The following is a 17,989-nucleotide window of genomic DNA, read 5'->3' as shown; positions in this document are numbered from 1 at the left end:
TCTATTAGGAAATCTAATCCTATGTTTTACTCCAACTAGGTTGTATTCAACACAAACAGAACTGTATCTATGTAAATGCTCTGCACCCCCCTCACCAATCCCTGCTCTCAATGGGCCCAAGACATCGCCCACACTGGTTACTATATAGTTCCCCCCCGCCCACATCTGTGGGGTAAAGATGCATCTGCACAGTTGTGTGCCCTCAAAGCTGTTCCCTGGTCTTCATATAAATTCCCAAAAATAAACAAAGCATGTTGGTGGTAGGAAAACAGTCCTACCTGAACTGCAGTAAAGGGCACAGTTATAGCACCTTGCAAAATGCCAAGTAACCAGGACTTCTCATACTTCTTTCCATGAGGTATCTAGTAGGAATTAGATGGGTGACAGTCAAAAATCAAACTTAACATTACTGTTCGGTTTTACAATATTAATAAAAAGCAATGGACAATATTACTGCATTAACACTTTTGTTGTTTTAGAGGCCTTTTGCATATTCACAGGACACAAAGGTTTTTTAAAATTTACTTTCGCATTGATATTTTAATGAAAGTTAAAAATACAGGAGGCATGAAAATTTGACATACAGAACATCCATGTAAGGTGTTTGTATAATGTAAGCAATTTCACCAAATCCTTATGAATGCAAGAGAGTTATAAATCACATCTTACCGTGATCTTGGACCATGATCTCTTGTCCTCACTATACTCTGGTCTGCCCTGGTGCTGAGGCTCTCTTTGAGTGCCACCAAAGTTTTTCTTGTCCCTTTTATTATCTCTTCTTCTACCACCATGGCCATATGGCATACTGCATACAGCAAAAAGATAAGATCTTAGTTTCCTTAAGATTTCCAGTTAACCATATAGATACCAATCCTATCATAAGGCTACCATCTTCAGAAAAATACTCACAATCTTTGACGGGATGATTCATGTGCTTCTCCCATAGCCACATCTCCATCATCATCCTCTAGACGAGAACGGGGATTGGGTCCATAGCCACCCTTGTTTCTGTATTTATGGGGACCATCGCTATACATCTTGCCCGCGAATGGACCGCGCCCTCTACGTTTTTTCATTGAGAAACCCCCTCCATAACGATCATCATGTTCTGTGAAAGCAAAAGATAAAGGTCTGCTCAAATTGCTGTTGCCAATATTATTCAGTTCTGGTGCTTAACTTTTTTTGTAATAACATGGTCAGCACCTAATGAAATTTTTTAACTTTACTACTGTTGGGGCTTCTAAACATTAGCTAGCTATATGAATTCAAGGTCTGTTCTGAATCTACAGTATATATATTTTGTGCAGAACATAGGCATTTCTTTGGTTGGTTGCAGAATAACCTATAACCTGGGCACACCCAGCCAATTATTTATCCATTTACTCTAAAATGTAACCTTTGTTAAGAGGTTAAAATTAATATTGATAAAAAACCATGTCCACACAAAGGACATTTTAAAACCTGATAATAAAAGAGCAAAATTGCCTGAGGGGTTCATATACAGGTATGGGAACAGTTACATAGTTAAAATCGGGTTGAAAAAAAAGACCAAAGTCTATCAAGTTCAACCCCTCCAAATGAAAGCCAGCATACACACACACCTCCCATACAAAAACGCCATGATCCTTCTCATTTAAGGAAACTCCCAACACACTGCCATTTAGTGTAGAACTTGCATTTATAGTATTTTGCCAAAGTGCATAAGCTTACATTTATCAACATCGAACCTCATTTTCCAGTTCGCTGCTCAGTTTTCCAATTTAGTCAAATCACTCTGCAAAGTGGCAGCATCCTGCATGAACCTATTGTTCTACACAATTGTGTATCATCTGCAATACCCTCCACCAGGTCATTAAAGGGGAACTCCGGCTTCCAAACCAAAATTTGATAAAGTGGCCAACATAAAACACAGAATCCATCACAGTTACACGTTTCTTCAAAAAGTAGGAATAAATGCCATTTTCTATGCTGCAATCCAGCAGTTCTATTTCTGCATCATTTGAAATCCTGGCAGGGAAGGAGGGACTAAACACTGATGTTACAAACTTCTTCACAGCTTACAAACAACATGCAGGAACTACATAACCCACAATGCATTGCACTGTGATCTTTGGTTTCTTTTTGAAATCACATGTGCAGGGAATTGTGGGGTTTGGAGGATGCAGGGGGGAGTTCCCCCTTTAAATTAGATTGTAATTGCTTTGTATCGATTTCTGCAAGGTCCCTTGTATAAATAAGAAATCTTTCTAAAGGCTTACAGTTGTGGAAAAATGAGACTATCCTATAACCTTTAAAGTGTAGGCATTGACAATACTATAGAAAACATTGGTATTTCTAGATCAAGAGAAGGAGTCCCAGTGTTGGGAAATTAATAAGTATACCATGGATCCTAGATTTTCCTAAATGTAGCATGTTTATCTGCAAGTATGCTTGTTTATTTTTTATTAATGACAACTCAATTCATTTTATCTTTAAAATGGGAGATTGGAATAAAGGACATTTTACCAAAACTTTGCAATTGTGATTTTGTCAGAAAAATAAAGGTCATCAATGTTCTCGCATTATTAATGTTAGGTATCTTTGTCTGCAATAAAGTGTTTTGAGGATCCTTCTTGAGATTAATTTGTGTAACCTAGTGTATAATAATGTAAATTTGTGACCAAAATCTTCAAAAAATGTGGGCAGTCCTCAAGCAATTAATGTCCTAGTGTGCTATCACCTAAAGCCCAGTCAGTGTAGAGTAAGGATTCTGATGAACAAAGACAGGTACCAGCATTGTTCATGTGTCAATTTAACACATATAACAAAAAAATTGCTGGGAAACCACCTGCCGTTTAACCTTCTGTTAGATAAAGTGGGCCCTCAACAAATGGTACAGCTCTGCTAAATCACAGAGAGTGTATACTTTATAACCTGAAAATAGACAAAATATAAAAATCATCAGTCATGATTCATCCACATTTGTGAAGGAGAAGGTCCTTCCTCTTTAAGTTCCATAGAAAACAACTTCTATTATAGTCATCCTATGCTCTGCCAGATTTCTTCTGTGATTCACACTGAATGGTTCTGGATCAACTGGTCTGTGCATGTAAAATTAAATGAAGCAATAAACTGTAGCATAACTTTAGTTCCCTTGCGAATGCCTTATGTAATAACTGGCTGGGAAGTATCACCTGGACATGACAGCTTTCCAAATTCAACTGAATAAACTGGATAATGAAATGCAGGGTTTCGGGTTACTAAAAATTACCATACTGACTTAAAAGCAAACAAAGTTAGAACACCACTTTCAATGTCCGCTCAAAAGGAGCAATACGCGATACCTTATTATATCCCTTATCCAGAAGTTCTTATTATGGGAAAGCCATCTCCCATAAAGTCCAATAAAAGCAAATAATTCTAATCTTTTTATGGAAGAAGTTAGTTGTGAGTAGTTAGTACTTGATTATAACTAAGCTGCATAAATCAATACTGATAGCAAAACATTCCTATTATGATTATTTAATGGTTAAAGGGGACATATAGCATACATTTTCACAATGCAGCAAACCATATAAAATAAAAGAAAGATTTTATTTTAATACCATTTGGATCAAAATTGTCTATTATTCTGAAAATTTTGCTCAGCCCTCCCCCCCCCCCTGTCCAAGACTTTCCCGTATCTGACTCTGCAGCCGCCGGCTCTTTCTGCCTAAGTTACACAGCAGCAACCAGTGAGGGAGGAGTAGGCGTTTGTGATGTCACGCTCAGTCCTTCCCAGCAGACATCTGTTAACCCTTACAGCTTGTTTTCCCTTGTCCGCGTAAGTGAAAATTGGTGTGGATAGCTCCCACTTTTCCCAACGTAGATAGGTAGTGGGTGAATGGAGGGAAGGGTGGAAGGGAGGGCATGGATGGCGACTTAAGTCTTATTAGTTATCGATACTTTGCCGTGTTAAAATGTGGATATTAGAATCCAAAAAAAACTAGCACTTTATCCACCACCGATCCATTCTACGCAAACGTTTTTAACTATATGTTTTTAGGGACAAGGTCCTGCACAGTTATGAGTGGAATACGCTGTGAGTCTGCGTTGGTCATATTAGCAAGTTTTTATTGGAACACTGATTAATAGCTACAATTTAGATACTTTGTTACAACAATTACCTGAACTAGTTTAGCTTGTTACAATGAAGATGGAAGTGTGAGTCGTTCACATTCCATCTTAATTTGTTACGTTTTTGTTTCTAAGGGGCATGTTTACTAACATTGGAGATAAATATCTGGAGAGATTTCTGGAGATGTTGCCCATGGCAACCAATCAGCAATTAGATTTAAACAGCCATCTATAACTTAGAAAACAAAAGCAAAGATCTGATTGGTTGCTATGGGCAACATCTCCAGAAATCTCTCCAGATATTTATCTCCAATGTTAGTAAACATGCCCCTAAGTGCTTGTTTTTCCTTCGCTGAACTGCTCCTTTCTCGCCCTCTCTGTAGTGTTTTATTCTCTCCCTCTCAGTCCTGTTCCTTTCCCCCCCTCCCTGCACTATTAATTTCTCTCCCTCTCTGCCCTGTTCATTTAACCCCTCCCTGCAGTGTTTGTTTCTCTCCCTTTCTGCCCTGTGCCCTCTGAATGGTTCCTTTCTGTTCTCCTCACTGCTTGTTCCTTTTCCTGCAATAATTGGGGGGGGGGGGGAGAAAAGCAAACTTCTGTATGTATAAAACAAAATCTACTACTAAAAGTAGTATTCTTATTCTTTTCTGGGGGCAATGTGTATCAGCAGTTAGTGTAAATATCATAGTAATTTTCTACACAGTATTACGTTGTATACAAAAAGCAATAAACATCTTTTTGTTTTTTCCTTTATAACTCCCTGCATCTGTTATATGTTATACAATTCCAGAACATCAGCTGAATTTATTCCATTGCAACTCCCTGCACCTAAACATAAATTGTTCCACAACAGCCGCATGTATTCCCTTGCAACTCCCTATGCCTGGCCATAAACTGTTCCAAAACAACTGCATTTTTCCCTTGTAACTTCCAGCACCTGGTCATAAATTGTCCCAGTAGAGCTGCATTTATTCCCTTGCAACTCTCTGCAATTAAACGTAAATTGTCCAGGAACTGCTGCGTTTATTCCTTTGCAACTCCCTGCACCTGATTATATATCAGTATGCAGGAAAACAAACCTACAGCTGCTGTTATGGAATATCATAACAGTAAATACTATGGTACACTGTTTGTATAACTTTTATAATTAAATAGAGGCAGGGCAGAGGATGGGAGGGGTTTCCCTGCAGCTTTCAGCCTGTGACCACTTGCTGTGAGAGAATGAACAGACACTCCCACTCTTCATTTCAGCCTAGCTTCTGACCTTTAAAGAGCTATCTGCAGCTCTGATATAATTAAAGTTTTAGGAGGTAAAATGCTTTCAGAACGTTTTTGTTTCTGCATCGTTGACTGTTAAGGAAGGATGAGTAATATATCTGAATATGAAGGTTATTTAAAATGCCTCCTTTCAAGCAGTCAAGGTTTAATTATACCTTACAAGCTACTTTTTTATTCTTACAGAAAAAAAGGAAATCATTTTAAAAAATTTTGATTATTTAGATAAAATGGAGTCTATGGGAGACAACCTTTCCGTAATTTGGAGCTTTCTGGATTCCATACCTGTACTGGAAACAGAAGACCACAAAACAAAAATTTGTTGTCTTGTGTCCTATCCTTCACGAGTTCAGAATGTCTTGTTTCAAACTTTTACAATAGAAAACATTAATTTTAGCAAGGTACATAAAACAGCTTTTGGAGTGTTAGGGTGGTGGCTCATGGCTACTCAGAGATTAGTCGCCCAGCGACAAATAGTCTTCTACAGGCAACTAATCTCCCATAAATGCCTTCCTGCTGGTTAGAATGTAAATCGCCAGCGGAATGGCACTCTGATTGATTCGGCTTTCCGAAGTTTCCTCATGAGGCAACTTCGGAAAAAGTAAGTGCATTGCGGGTAAATAGTTGCCCGAAGAAGAGTCGATTTATCAACTTGGGCGACTAATCTCCCCGAATCTCCACGTGTCTCTGCCCTAAAGTTCAAGTTGGTTTGGTGGCCATGCTGGCTAATATGGGGAGTTATACTGCACACCAAACAAATATGTATAAGCATAAAAACTTCACCAGTAGAATAACTCACCAAATTGAATGGCTGCTCCTTCCCCTCAGCCCAAGGGAGAGGACAATCCATATGTAGAAAAACAAAATGTTGGAGCAAGGCACTCAAGGAGGACACAAAACGCGTTAGGCATGAGTTTATACAAATAAAATATTTCTAAATTAGTCTGATCTATGCGTGACCTACTTGAGTGCCTTGCGCCAACATTTTGTTTTTCCAATATGGAAGTGGCCAAGTCAATATTTAGTTAGCCTGGGATCCTGAACGGACGCTAGCCTTGCTATATTCGATCTAATTCTTCTAATGAAACATGCCATTTAAGTAAATCACACCGGCACGCATTTCTATGCGCCTTATTGTTTATTCAGGCAGTTACTTTCCCCGTGTCCAGATATATCTGAAGGAACGAATGTGAAAGAGCTTCATTACCCGAGGGGCTCAAAAACAAAAACACACGAGGTGGGCTACAATAACACTCGCTCTTTGCCAAAGCGGGGCCTCACATAATTGTATAGGACATTACTACTCACGATGCTGCTATATATATATATATATATATATATATATATATATATATATATATATATATATATATATATATAATATGTCTTTGGCATGGCTCTGTCTAGCAGCAAGGTGGCTTTAAAATCGCCAGCAAGGCCACCGAACTAGTTACTTGCCAGCCCACGTAGTTGGGAAGCAAACACGTCATACAAGTATAAACGATCTCATTCACAAATATTCATAACGTATTAGCGACTAGCTAAACCTGCTGTTTATATTTACTCGCTTATCTAGTCTTACCGATATAAGACCGTCCACCGTCCGCCATTTTACAGCTTTCTCTCTCTCCTCCTCAGTTGCTGGTTTTGACGCCGCCTCTCCTAAAGGAAACCCGCCCACTTCCTGAAACCAGTGGTAACCGCGCTGTGCGTTTTGTTTTCTGAAATGACGTACCTGGGGCAGAGTTCTTCTACGGGTGTTGGTTCGTTGAACCTGCTCGTTTCATTTGATGTTGCCCGGAAGTGACTAATATAGCGACCAAAAAAGAGCCTTCTAAGCCCCCAATTTAGTAGAGCTTAGTTATAAAACATTAAAAACAGTTTTATTACTATGAGTAAATGGCTAATGGAAGTAGGGTTGCCACCTGGCCAGTAAACATTATGGTTGATCCCAATGTCGTTCACCATTGAGTTCACTTTTTTATGATGTAGGGAGCAATATTCTGAGACAATTTGCAATTGGTTTTCGTTAGGGATGCACCGAATCCAGGATTCGGTTCTGGATTCAGCCAGAATTCGGCCTTTTTCAGCAGGATTCGGCCGGACAGAAGGATTCCGAATCCTAATTTGCATATACAAATTAGGGATGGGGAGGGAAATCGCGTGACTTTTTTTTATAAAACAAGGAAGTGAAAAATGATTTCCCCTTCTCACCCATAATTTGCATATGCAAATTAGGATTCGGTTCGGTATTCTGACGAATCTTTCGCAAAGGATTCGGGGGTTCAGCCGAATCCAAAATAGTGGATTCGGTGCATCCCTAGTTTTAGTTTTTTTATTATTTGTGGTTTTTTTTAGTTATTTTTTAATTCAGCAGCTCTCCAGTTTGCATTGTCAGCAATCTGTTTGCTAGGGTCCAAATTACCCTAGCAACTATGCGTTGATTTGAACGAGAACATGGAATATTAATAGGAGAGGGTCGGAACAGAAAGACAAGTAATAAAAAGTATCAATAATAATAAATTTGTAGCTTTAAAGGGGTGGTTCACCTTCGAAACACTTTTTTCAATTCAGTTGTTTTTAGATTGTTCCCCAGAAATAAAGATTTTTTTTTCAATTACTTTTTATTATTTATTTTTTACTGTTTTTACAGAATCTAAATTTAAAGTTGAATGTTCGTGTCTCTGGCGTTTCAGTCTGACTCAGAGCTCAATAATTCAGTTGTAGACTCTAAACTGTTACAATTTTGCAACATTTAGTTGATACATTTCTCAGCAGTATCTCTGGAGTATTAGCAACTATTTTATCAATTCTAACAGCTGCCTGTAATGAAACCCAGGGATTCTGCTCAGCAGGGACAAATATAAGGAATGTATCAACTAAATGTATCCATTTAGAACAGTTAACAGGGTCGGCGACCCCCCTCCCAGGGCTGCTTCAGAAGGTGAAAAATGACACTTTACACTTCAATATTAAAAAAACGGTCACACATAGAAAATAGAAAGTCATTGGAAAAAGACGTTATTTCTGGTGATCTATCTGAAAATAACTAGTATTGAGGTGAACCACCCCTTTAGAGAGGATTTGATTTTGGAGGGGGTCAGCAACCCCCTTTTGAAAGCTAGAAAAAGTCAGGAGAAGAAGGCAAATAATTCACAAACTATAAAAAAATAAACAAGAAAGACCAATTGAAAAGTTGCTTAGAATTGATCATTCTAGAACAGTGATCCCCAACCAGTAGCTTGTGAGCAATATGTTGCTCTCCAACCCCTTGGATGTTGCTCCCAGTGGCCTCAAAGCAGGTGCTTATTTTTGAATTCCAGGCTTGGAGGCAAGTTTTGGTTGCATAAAAACCAGATGTACTGCCAAAGAGAGCCTCAATGTAGGTTGACAATCCACATAGGGGGTACTAAATGGCCAATCACAGGCCTTATTTGACACCCCAGTAACACTTTTCATACTAGTGTTGCTCCCCAACTCTTTTTATCTCTGAATGTTGCTCACAGGTTCTAAAGGCTGGGGATCCCTGTTCTGTAATAAAAGTTAATCTCAAAGTGAACCACCCCTTTAATGAGGAAAAAATATAAATGTATAGGAAGGCTGGTATTTTCCAGAAAAGTCGGCAACCCTAAATGGACGCTCTTATGTGGCAGCCCTCCAGCCTCCTCTCCCAACCCACTGCACGATTCTTACAAAAAGCTGCAGCTACAATTATGTGATTTAATATAGTAAATAATGGACTACATATAGTAAAAGAGGAGAATAAGTCATGTAGGACCCTGGTTGCACTGGCCTCCTACACTTGTATGGTTATCTTTTGTGAACATTCAAGCTCACCTAAAGGGCTTGTTTACCTTAAAATTAAGTTTTAATATGTTGTGGACAGCAGCATTCTAAGACAATTTGCAATAGCCTCTCATTTTCAATTTTTTTATGCTTTTTGAAATTATATTTTTGTTCTGCAGCTTTATTTATCTCATGTGTGGTAGACATTGGGTACAAGGTGGCACCATACACACCACTCAGCCCAGAGGGGTACTACTGTACTGAAGTTGGAACACTGACTCTGAATAAACAATGGACTGCAAAGGGGGTCTGGAATAAAAAAAATCCAAACATGCCCCACTTTAATGTAAGCATGAATTACAGTCATATGAAAACGTTTGGGAACTCCTCTCAACCTGCATAATAATGTTCTCCTCTTTCAACAAAAAAGATGGTATGTCTTTCATTTCCCAGGAACATTTGAGTACTGGGGTGTTTTCTGAACAAAGATTTTTAGTGAAGCAGTATTCAGTTGTATGAAATTAAATCAAATGTGAAAAACTGTCTCTGCAAAATGTGGGTACCCTTGTAATTTTGAATGCATGTAACTGCTCAATACTGATTACTGGCAACACCAAATTGGTTGGATTAGCTTGTTAAGCCTTGAAATTCATAGGCAGGTGTGTCCAATCATGAGAAAAGGTATTTACGGTGGCCAATTGCAAGTTGTGGTTCTGTTTGACTCTCAATTGAAGAGTGACAGCATGGGATCCTCAAAGCAACTCTCAAAAGATCTGAAAACAAAGATTGTTCAGTATCATGGTTTAGGGGAAGGCTACAAAAAGCTATCTTAGAGGTTTAAACTGTCAGTTTCAACTGTAAGGAATGTAATCAGGAAATGGAAGGCCACAGGCATAGTTGCTGTAAAACCCAGGTCTGGCAGGCCAAGAAAAATACAGGAGCAGTATATGTGGAGGATTTTGAGAATGGTCACAGTCAACCCAAAGATCACCTCCAAAGACCTGCAACAGCATCTTGCTGCAGATTGTGTATCGGTACATCGTTCTACAATTAATTTGCACAAAGAACATCTGTATGGCAGGGTGATGAGAAAGAAGCCCTTACTGCACTCACGCCACAAACCGAGTTGCTTGTTGTATGCAAAAGCTCATTTAGACAAGCCACAGTCATTTTGGAACAAAGTGCTTTGGACTGATGAGACAAAAATTAAGTTATTTGGTCATAACAAAAAGCAACCACATAAGAAGAGCACGCACTCCAGGAGCCAGTCTTTTGAAGTAAAAACATAGTTTATCCCATTTCACTAAAACTTACATGGCCTAGTGCGGGTAGCATTGCACTGGCCGGGGGCATTTTTAAAAAATCTACTGTTATCCCCAACTGGAATGCAGGCTCTATTAGCTCGCACCTTTGGTTGGGGATAACATTTTAACTCAACAGGTGCCCTTTAAGATGGCCATACACGCACCAATAATATCATATGAAAAAATTTTCCTACGATATTTGGTGTGTATTGTGGGAAACGAGCCAACCGATTTCGGCAGAAGATATTGGTCGGTTCGTCGATGAACAGCCTTTGAAGGCACCCGTACATCACCCATTGTTAGTGCTGAATCGTCAGAAACAGGTAGGGTTGCCACCTTTTCTGGAAACAAATACCGGCCTTCCTATATATTTATCTTCTTTCCCCTATTAATAACATTGGGATCAGCCATTATTTTTACCGGCCAGGCCTTTAAAATACCGGCCAAGTGTAGATACAGATACAATTCTATTGTTTTGACCTGTATATCTGACTATGAAAGGGGTTGTTCACCTTCCACTTTTTTCAGTTCAGTGGTTTTATAATTGTTCACTAGGGATGTAGCGAACGTCGGAAAAAAAGTTCGCGAACATATTCGCGAACTTGCGCAAAAACGCGAGCGGTTCGCGAACGGTTCGCGAACCCCATAGACTTCAATGGGAAGGCGAACTTTAACATCTAGAAAAGACATTTCTGGCCAGAAAAATGATTTTTAAAGTTGTTTAAAGGGTGCAACGACCTGGACAGTGGCATGCCAGAGGGGGATCAAGGGCAAAAATGTATCTGAAAAATCTGCCTGTGTGTGCTTGGAAGAGATAGTGTAGGGGGAGAGCTGTTAGTGATTTCAGGGACAGATGATAGTAAGTTTGCTGGCTAGTAATCTGCTTGATACTGCTCTGTATTGGAGGGACAGAAGTCTGCAGGGATTTGAGGGACATTTTAGCTTAGGTAGCTTTGCTGGCTAGTAATCTACTGTTCTCTTTAAACAACTGCCATACGTTGACCTTGTAGGCATTGTTTGCCCAGTTTTTTTGGACGCAGCCACTGAAGCACAGTTGCCATAAAAAATATGCCATATAAATGCTGAAAATAGTCATTTTTCGCCATACGTTGACCTTGTGGACATTGTTTGCCCAGTTTTTTTGGACGCAGCCACTGAAGCACAGTTGCCAGAAAAAATATGCCATATAAATGCTGAAAATAGTAATTTTTCGCCATACGTTGACCTTGTAGACATTGTTTGCCCAGTTTTTTTGGTTGCAGCCACTGAAGCACAGTTGCCAGAAAAAATATGCCACATAAATGCTGAAAATAGTCATTTTTTGCCATATACGTTGAGTCAACGTATGGCAAAAAATTACTATTTTCAGCATTTATATGGCATATTTTTTCTGGCCTCTGTGCTTCAGTGGCTGTGGCCAAAAAAACTGGGCAAACAATGCCTACAAGGTCAACGTATACACTACTACAGCGGTGGATACGGATTACGTAAAATATATTATGGCTGCTTGAAAAAAGTGACTCCGGTGTTTTTTCTGGAGACGGTAATATTATGGATATTTAGACAGAATGTGAACAAGGTCACACAGCTCGATGGCGGGTTGAAGAAAACAGTGTGCAAATAATGCCTACAAGGCCAACGTATACACTACTACAGCGGTGGATACGGATTACGTAAAATATATTATGGCTGCTTGAAAAAAGTGACTCCGGTGTTTTTTCTGGAGACGGTAATATTATGGATATTTAGACAGAATGTGAACAAGGTCACACAGCTCGATGGCGGGTTGAAGAAAACAGTGTGCAAATAATGCCTACAGGGCAAATAATGCCTAAAAGGTCAACTTATACACTACTACAGCGGTAGTAAAATAAAAAAAGTAAAATAAAAAAAAAATGAATATTAAAAAAAAAAATTAAAGTTGGTGCTGCTGAACTACTAGGAGCAGCAGATTAGCACACCAGTCCCACTCCCCAACACTGCTAGACTAATAGCACTGGGCTCTTATAGTAGTAGTAGTAGTAGTAGTAGTAAAACAACAAAAAAATAAATAAAAGCAGTCCTTACAAGGACTACTGTTATTGCAGCAGTCAGCAGATGAGATCAGAAGCAGGACAGCTGCCCACTGCAGCTACATACAGAGCACTGCAGTAGAAGGTAGATTACTAGCCAGCAAAGCTACCTAAGCTTAAATGTCCCTCAAACCCCTGCAGACTTCTGTCCCTCCAATAACAGAGCAGTATCAAAACGATTACTAGCCAGCAAACTTTCAACTGTCCCTGAAATCACTAACAGGCAGCAGCTCTCTCCCTACACTATCTCTTCAGCACACACAGGCAGAGTGAAAAAACGCTGCAGGGCTTCGGTTTTTATAGGGAAGGGGAGTGGTCCAGGGGAGAGCTTCCTGATTGGCTGCCATGTACCTGCTGGTCTGGGGTGAGAGAGCAAAAAAAAGCGCCAACAATGGCGAACCCAAAATGGCGAACGTCGCGCGACGTTCGCGAACTTCCGGCGAGCGCGAACACCCGATGTTCGCGCGAACAAGTTCGCCGGCGAACAGTTCGCGACATCTCTATTGTTCACCATAAACAAAGACTTTTTTCAATTGCCATCTTTTTTTTTTTTTTTTTACTGTTTTCCCAATATCTTGCAGCTCAGTGATTAAGGAGCATTCTGAACTGTTTCAATTTGCTACATTTAGTTGATACAATTAGTTTATACATTGCTCAGCAGTGTCTATGGAATATTGACAACTATTGTATCAATTCTAACAGCTGCCTTTAATGGAACTCAGGGATTCTGCTCATCAGAGCTAAAGATAACAAATATCAACTAAATGTATCAATTTAAAACAGTTAAAGAGTTGGCGACCCCCCCTCCTCCCAGAGCTGGTTTAGAAGGTGAAAAATTAAACTTTACACTCCAATATTAGAAAAATGGTCACAAATTAGGGATGCAACAAATCCACTTTTTTGGATTCGGCCGAACCCCCCAAATCCTTCACGAAAGATTCGTCCGAATACCGAACTGAACCGAATCCTAATTTGCAAATTAGGGGTGGGAAGGGGAAAACATTTCTAACTTCCTTGTTTTGTCACACGATTTCTCTCTCAGAATCCTGCTTAAAAAGGCCAAATCCTGGCCGAATCCCGAACAGAATTCTGGATTTGGTGCATCCCTATCACAAATAGAAACTAAGTGGAAAAAGTCTTTACTTCTGGTGAACAATCTGAAACCACATGAACTAAAAAAAGTATTTGTAGGTGAAAAACCCCTTTAAGCTCTACATGTGTGGATTGAAACGGACAATCTTTCCTAGAAAGATATTTGCAGGAAAGATCTTCACTGTAGGTTGTTCTGTTGTCTTTTTAATGGTGAGTGTAGGTTCTGTGCATTTCATAATGGCCTCTAAATGGAGCAAATTACTATTAACACTGAACTTGAGAACAGTTCAAGCAGCAACAGTACCTCTTCACCCGGGTCTTGATGGCTGTGGTATTTTTCAAACAAACCAGCCTTTTCCAGAATTAAATTATGCTGCCTGTATCGCCAGCCTGAATTATTGACAAATGGGCAAAACACCTGAACAGAATGCACATGGACATTTCATATTATAGCACTTCTGTTAAAAAGATCTTAACATTAGCAGAGATTTTTTTGTAAAGGTAGGGTCCTGCTCCTAATTTTCCAGTATTTCCAGCATTTTCCAGGTCTATGGCAAATGTGACACTTTCTAAGCCCAGCACACCTGGCTGTCTCAAGAGTTCCACAAACCCTTGCCTGTTGCTCCCATTAATTTGGATAGAAGGTGGTTCAAAGGACCTTTTATGTCTTAAAATACTGTTGTGAATGAGATGTCAGTAGGTTTTTGATGCTTTTTAGTGAGCCAGAATGCACCAGGTTGAGCAGCACTATGAGTGCCATCAGCCTAAGGAGGTCTGCGGCTTGTTTTTTTGTCTACTCAGTTTATGAGTCACAGAACATTTATAACCCAAACAATAAACAGTCCATTTCATCCCCGTGGCTCTCTCTTCTCCAAAGGATTATAAGGAGCTAATCTCAGTTTTAATACCAAAGCTCCTTGGTATATCCTCTCATTAGCAATGCAGGCCATTTTCCCACAAAGGGAAAGACTGTTCTTATTAAATAAGACTTACAAGCAAAAGTACAAACATATGGAACAGAGTCTGGGATGACAATTAATTTTTTAAGGGCTTTCAAATGCCCTTACACTTTACTTGTAAAATATTTAGTTTAGTGGATAGAGCTACAGTAAGCAAGGTCATTGTATTCAGACTGAAAGCTTCAATGAAGCATAACAGTTTTAAACAGGATTTTAAACAGTTATAAGGGAAATAGAAAGTTACTATACATATACATATTAGGTCATGTTAATTATTTGTGCCCATTTGAGTTTCATATCTCAAATAATTGCAACTCATTTGAGCAAGGTAATGTTTTTTCTAGTACGAAACAAATACCTGATTTTCGCTTGTTAAATCAACTAGTGTAACTGCAGACTTAGCAGCAGAGCAGTTCCATCAAACATCTGCTGATATCACTTTACCTGCTATAGTTTATATAAACAAACTGCTGTGTACCCATGGGGGCAGCCATTGAGAGCTGAAAAAGGAGAAAAGGCACAGGATACACAGTATATAACTGATAAGCTCTGTAGTATACAATGGGATTCTTCTACTATGTTATCTACCATGGATCATGTGCTTGAATGACTGCCCCCATGGCTACACAGCAACTTGTTTATAAACTATAGTTTATATAAACTAATGTTTCTGAAGCAAACACACCAGTTTTACCAGAGCAGAGCAAAAGAAATTATGTTGTCATTCATTTATAATACTTTAATTTTTATATGTTACTGTTCCTTTAAATTGGCCCCTAAGTAACAAGTACACAAGAGGGAGTTGACACATGAGGACTGGCACATGCGGGGGGGGGGGGGTAAGGTGGTGGGCCTTGCCTTGAGTGCATTAAATGTTTGGCCTGGGCCGATACTTATCTTAACAGGTATGGGATCCCATATCCAGAAACTCATTAGCCACAAAGCTCCCATTGAGTCCATTTTAGGCAAATAATTAAAAAAATTAGTTATTTTTTTTAAACAAAGTAACTACATACAATTCTATAATTTAACTTAAAGGAGAATCAAAGGTGAAATCAATGGGAATGCCAAGTTGTTTTAGTTGCTTAAAGGGCACCTGTTGGGTGTTGTCCCCAACCAAAGGTGCGGGCTGATAGAGCCAGCATTCCAGTTGGAGATAATAGTAGTTTTTTTGTTTTTTTTTAAATGCCATCTGCCAGCGCTAGGCTGTCACATGTGCGGTATGGTGGGTAGCCTAGCTCTTGCGGGAGGCTTTTTTAAAAAAAACTACTGTTATCCCCAACCGGAATGCTGGCTCTATTAGCCCCCACCTTTGATTGGGGATAACATTTTTACCCAACAGGTAAATTACGCTTGGTTGGCATTCCTCTTCTTCAAAAAATGCACTGGCCATGGGTATATTTCCAACAAGTGCTGCACCGCCATATTGTTCCAGGGTTCCAGTTATCTCTTGTGTCTAGTGAAGATAGTCATATGCACAGTGCAGAAAAAGCTTAGGAGAAAACATTTTATCTCATACGGATTAACCCAGACCGGCTTAGATAGCCTATTAAGGTTGTTGATAACCCCCAGCACTTTTCCAAGTTCATAGATTCAACTATTGCTGCTCCCGTGACATTTGATAGGTGACTTAAAGGAGAACTAAAGCTCAACTAAAGAAGTAGCTAGAAATGTTGAACATTATGTTTTTGGTTTCTGTACTAGCCCAAGGCAACCCTTTAGCAGTGAAGATCTGTGCCTTTGAAGATGCCCCGAGTAGCTTCCCATCTTCTTTTTTGCTGAAACAGGTGCAACTAGCATCAAAATGTAATCATCAACTGTGTTGCATCAGCTTATATAACAAACCAACCTCATTTTCTGCTTTATAATTTGCGACAACCCCTAAGCTTAGCGTCTCAACAGCTTCTTAGAGCCCACTGATCATGTGAGTGTCACAGACACTTTCCAAGATGGTGACCCCCTGTGACAAGACAAGTTTGAAGTCCTGGATCATCACTGCTATTGAGAAGATAAAACTTTAGGCTGAACAACAACAACAAGAAATAATGCTTGGCAACTTAGAGTACTTGGGTCTGAAAGAGGAACATGCCATGCAATAAGGCTTTATCCCATCTCCCCATATACGCTGCTGCAAATGGAATTTAGGGTTAGTAGATGGGATCTGCACCCCCTAAGGATAGAAGTGTGGGTTTACAGTGTATGTGTAGCAGAAATTGCACAAATTAAAAGGGTTTGTACCTCCTCGGATACAAACAGTTACCTGAAGTCAATTATCCCAATTTTAATCTAAAAAATTAGGCATTATAAAATAAACTGGATTACGCTATAAAATGAGATTCTAACATCTCACATATTATGACATCACCATGTTTACTTAACTACATAGCTTAATTGTTCTATTGTATTGGTACTGAAAAATAACTTACTGTAATGTAATCTGTTGTTAATGATCAATAAAAAGAGATAAACAATAAAATGAGAGTCAACAGGTAGAACAGATGTTAACAGCTCTCTTATTGGCTTATGTATTGGCTTATTGGCTTGGCAAATAGAATCTCCCCATAGGTACTTTGCTGGTTCATTTCAGCATTGCAAGAGAGAAACACAAAGGGGTAAATTTATCAAAGAGTGAAGTTCCGCCACTAGAGTGAAATTCCGCAGCTCTCAATTCATTTCTATGGGATTTTGAAAGGCGTATTTATCAATGGGAGAAAGTGAAAGTTCACCCTTAAATACGCCTATAAAAATCCCATAGAAATGAATGGAGAGTGGCGGAATTTCCCTCTAGTGGCGGAATTTCACTATTAACTTCACTCTTTGATAAATATATCCCTAAGACTCTCTGTCCATAGTTCTTATATTACATTTTTTGGAGGCATAGCGAGATGAAGTGAATTAATGACTAAGAGGATTATTAGATAATGTACCGTAACTAGGATTCCCTGCTTGTAAATTTAGAATTTCAGTCCATTAATCTAATGCTTCTGCAACAACTATTAATGCAAAACTTCTGTTCATCAACCATTCTGTCTTAATTACCCAGACAAACAAAGGTTTATAATTAGATCTAGATTAGATTAGATGAGATCTAGACACCTGTGTGGTTTGTAAGAAACCTGGAAAATCATGAGACTCCATACATTTTTAGTAATCTCCATAACACGAGCACCAATACAAGTGTGACATAATTCAAGTACTAGACGATTTCCGTGATGACTGCAATGTTTGTTAACATATCCCTGTGGATGCTGCATATGTGAATTATATGAGAATGTCCACCGGATGCACTTGCTCTAACCCACTCTTCTTCATTATGTAAGATAAGCCCATGTGTCTCACTGAGAATAATGCTGACTGGATGCATTTCCCAGATTACAGAGTATTAACAGAAGCCTTGAAAAAGAGA

At 39.1% G+C, this 17,989-nt stretch overlaps 1 protein-coding gene across 1 annotated transcript in view; it reads right to left on the bottom strand.

The window, feature by feature from the left end:
- Window positions 1–7,111, bottom strand: part of nxf1.L (nuclear RNA export factor 1 L homeolog) — a 38,937-nt gene extending 31,826 nt beyond the window's left edge. Inside the window, exons 1-4 of the mRNA XM_018257637.2 lie at window positions 6,953–7,111; window positions 910–1,108; window positions 670–805; window positions 279–362 (exon numbers count right to left, since the gene is read on the bottom strand). Of these exons, the coding sequence (XP_018113126.1) occupies window positions 279–362; window positions 670–805; window positions 910–1,108; window positions 6,953–6,980 (447 nt within the window). The 5' untranslated portion in view covers window positions 6,981–7,111. The remainder of the gene's footprint in view (window positions 1–278; window positions 363–669; window positions 806–909; window positions 1,109–6,952) is intronic.
- Between the last annotated feature and the right edge of the window lie 10,878 nt (window positions 7,112–17,989).

Source organism: Xenopus laevis, chromosome 4L (assembly GCF_017654675.1).
Source record: "Xenopus laevis strain J_2021 chromosome 4L, Xenopus_laevis_v10.1, whole genome shotgun sequence".
In the NCBI taxonomy this organism is placed as follows: domain Eukaryota; kingdom Metazoa; phylum Chordata; class Amphibia; order Anura; family Pipidae; genus Xenopus; species Xenopus laevis.
This window is presented reverse-complemented; position numbering and strand designations above follow the sequence as displayed.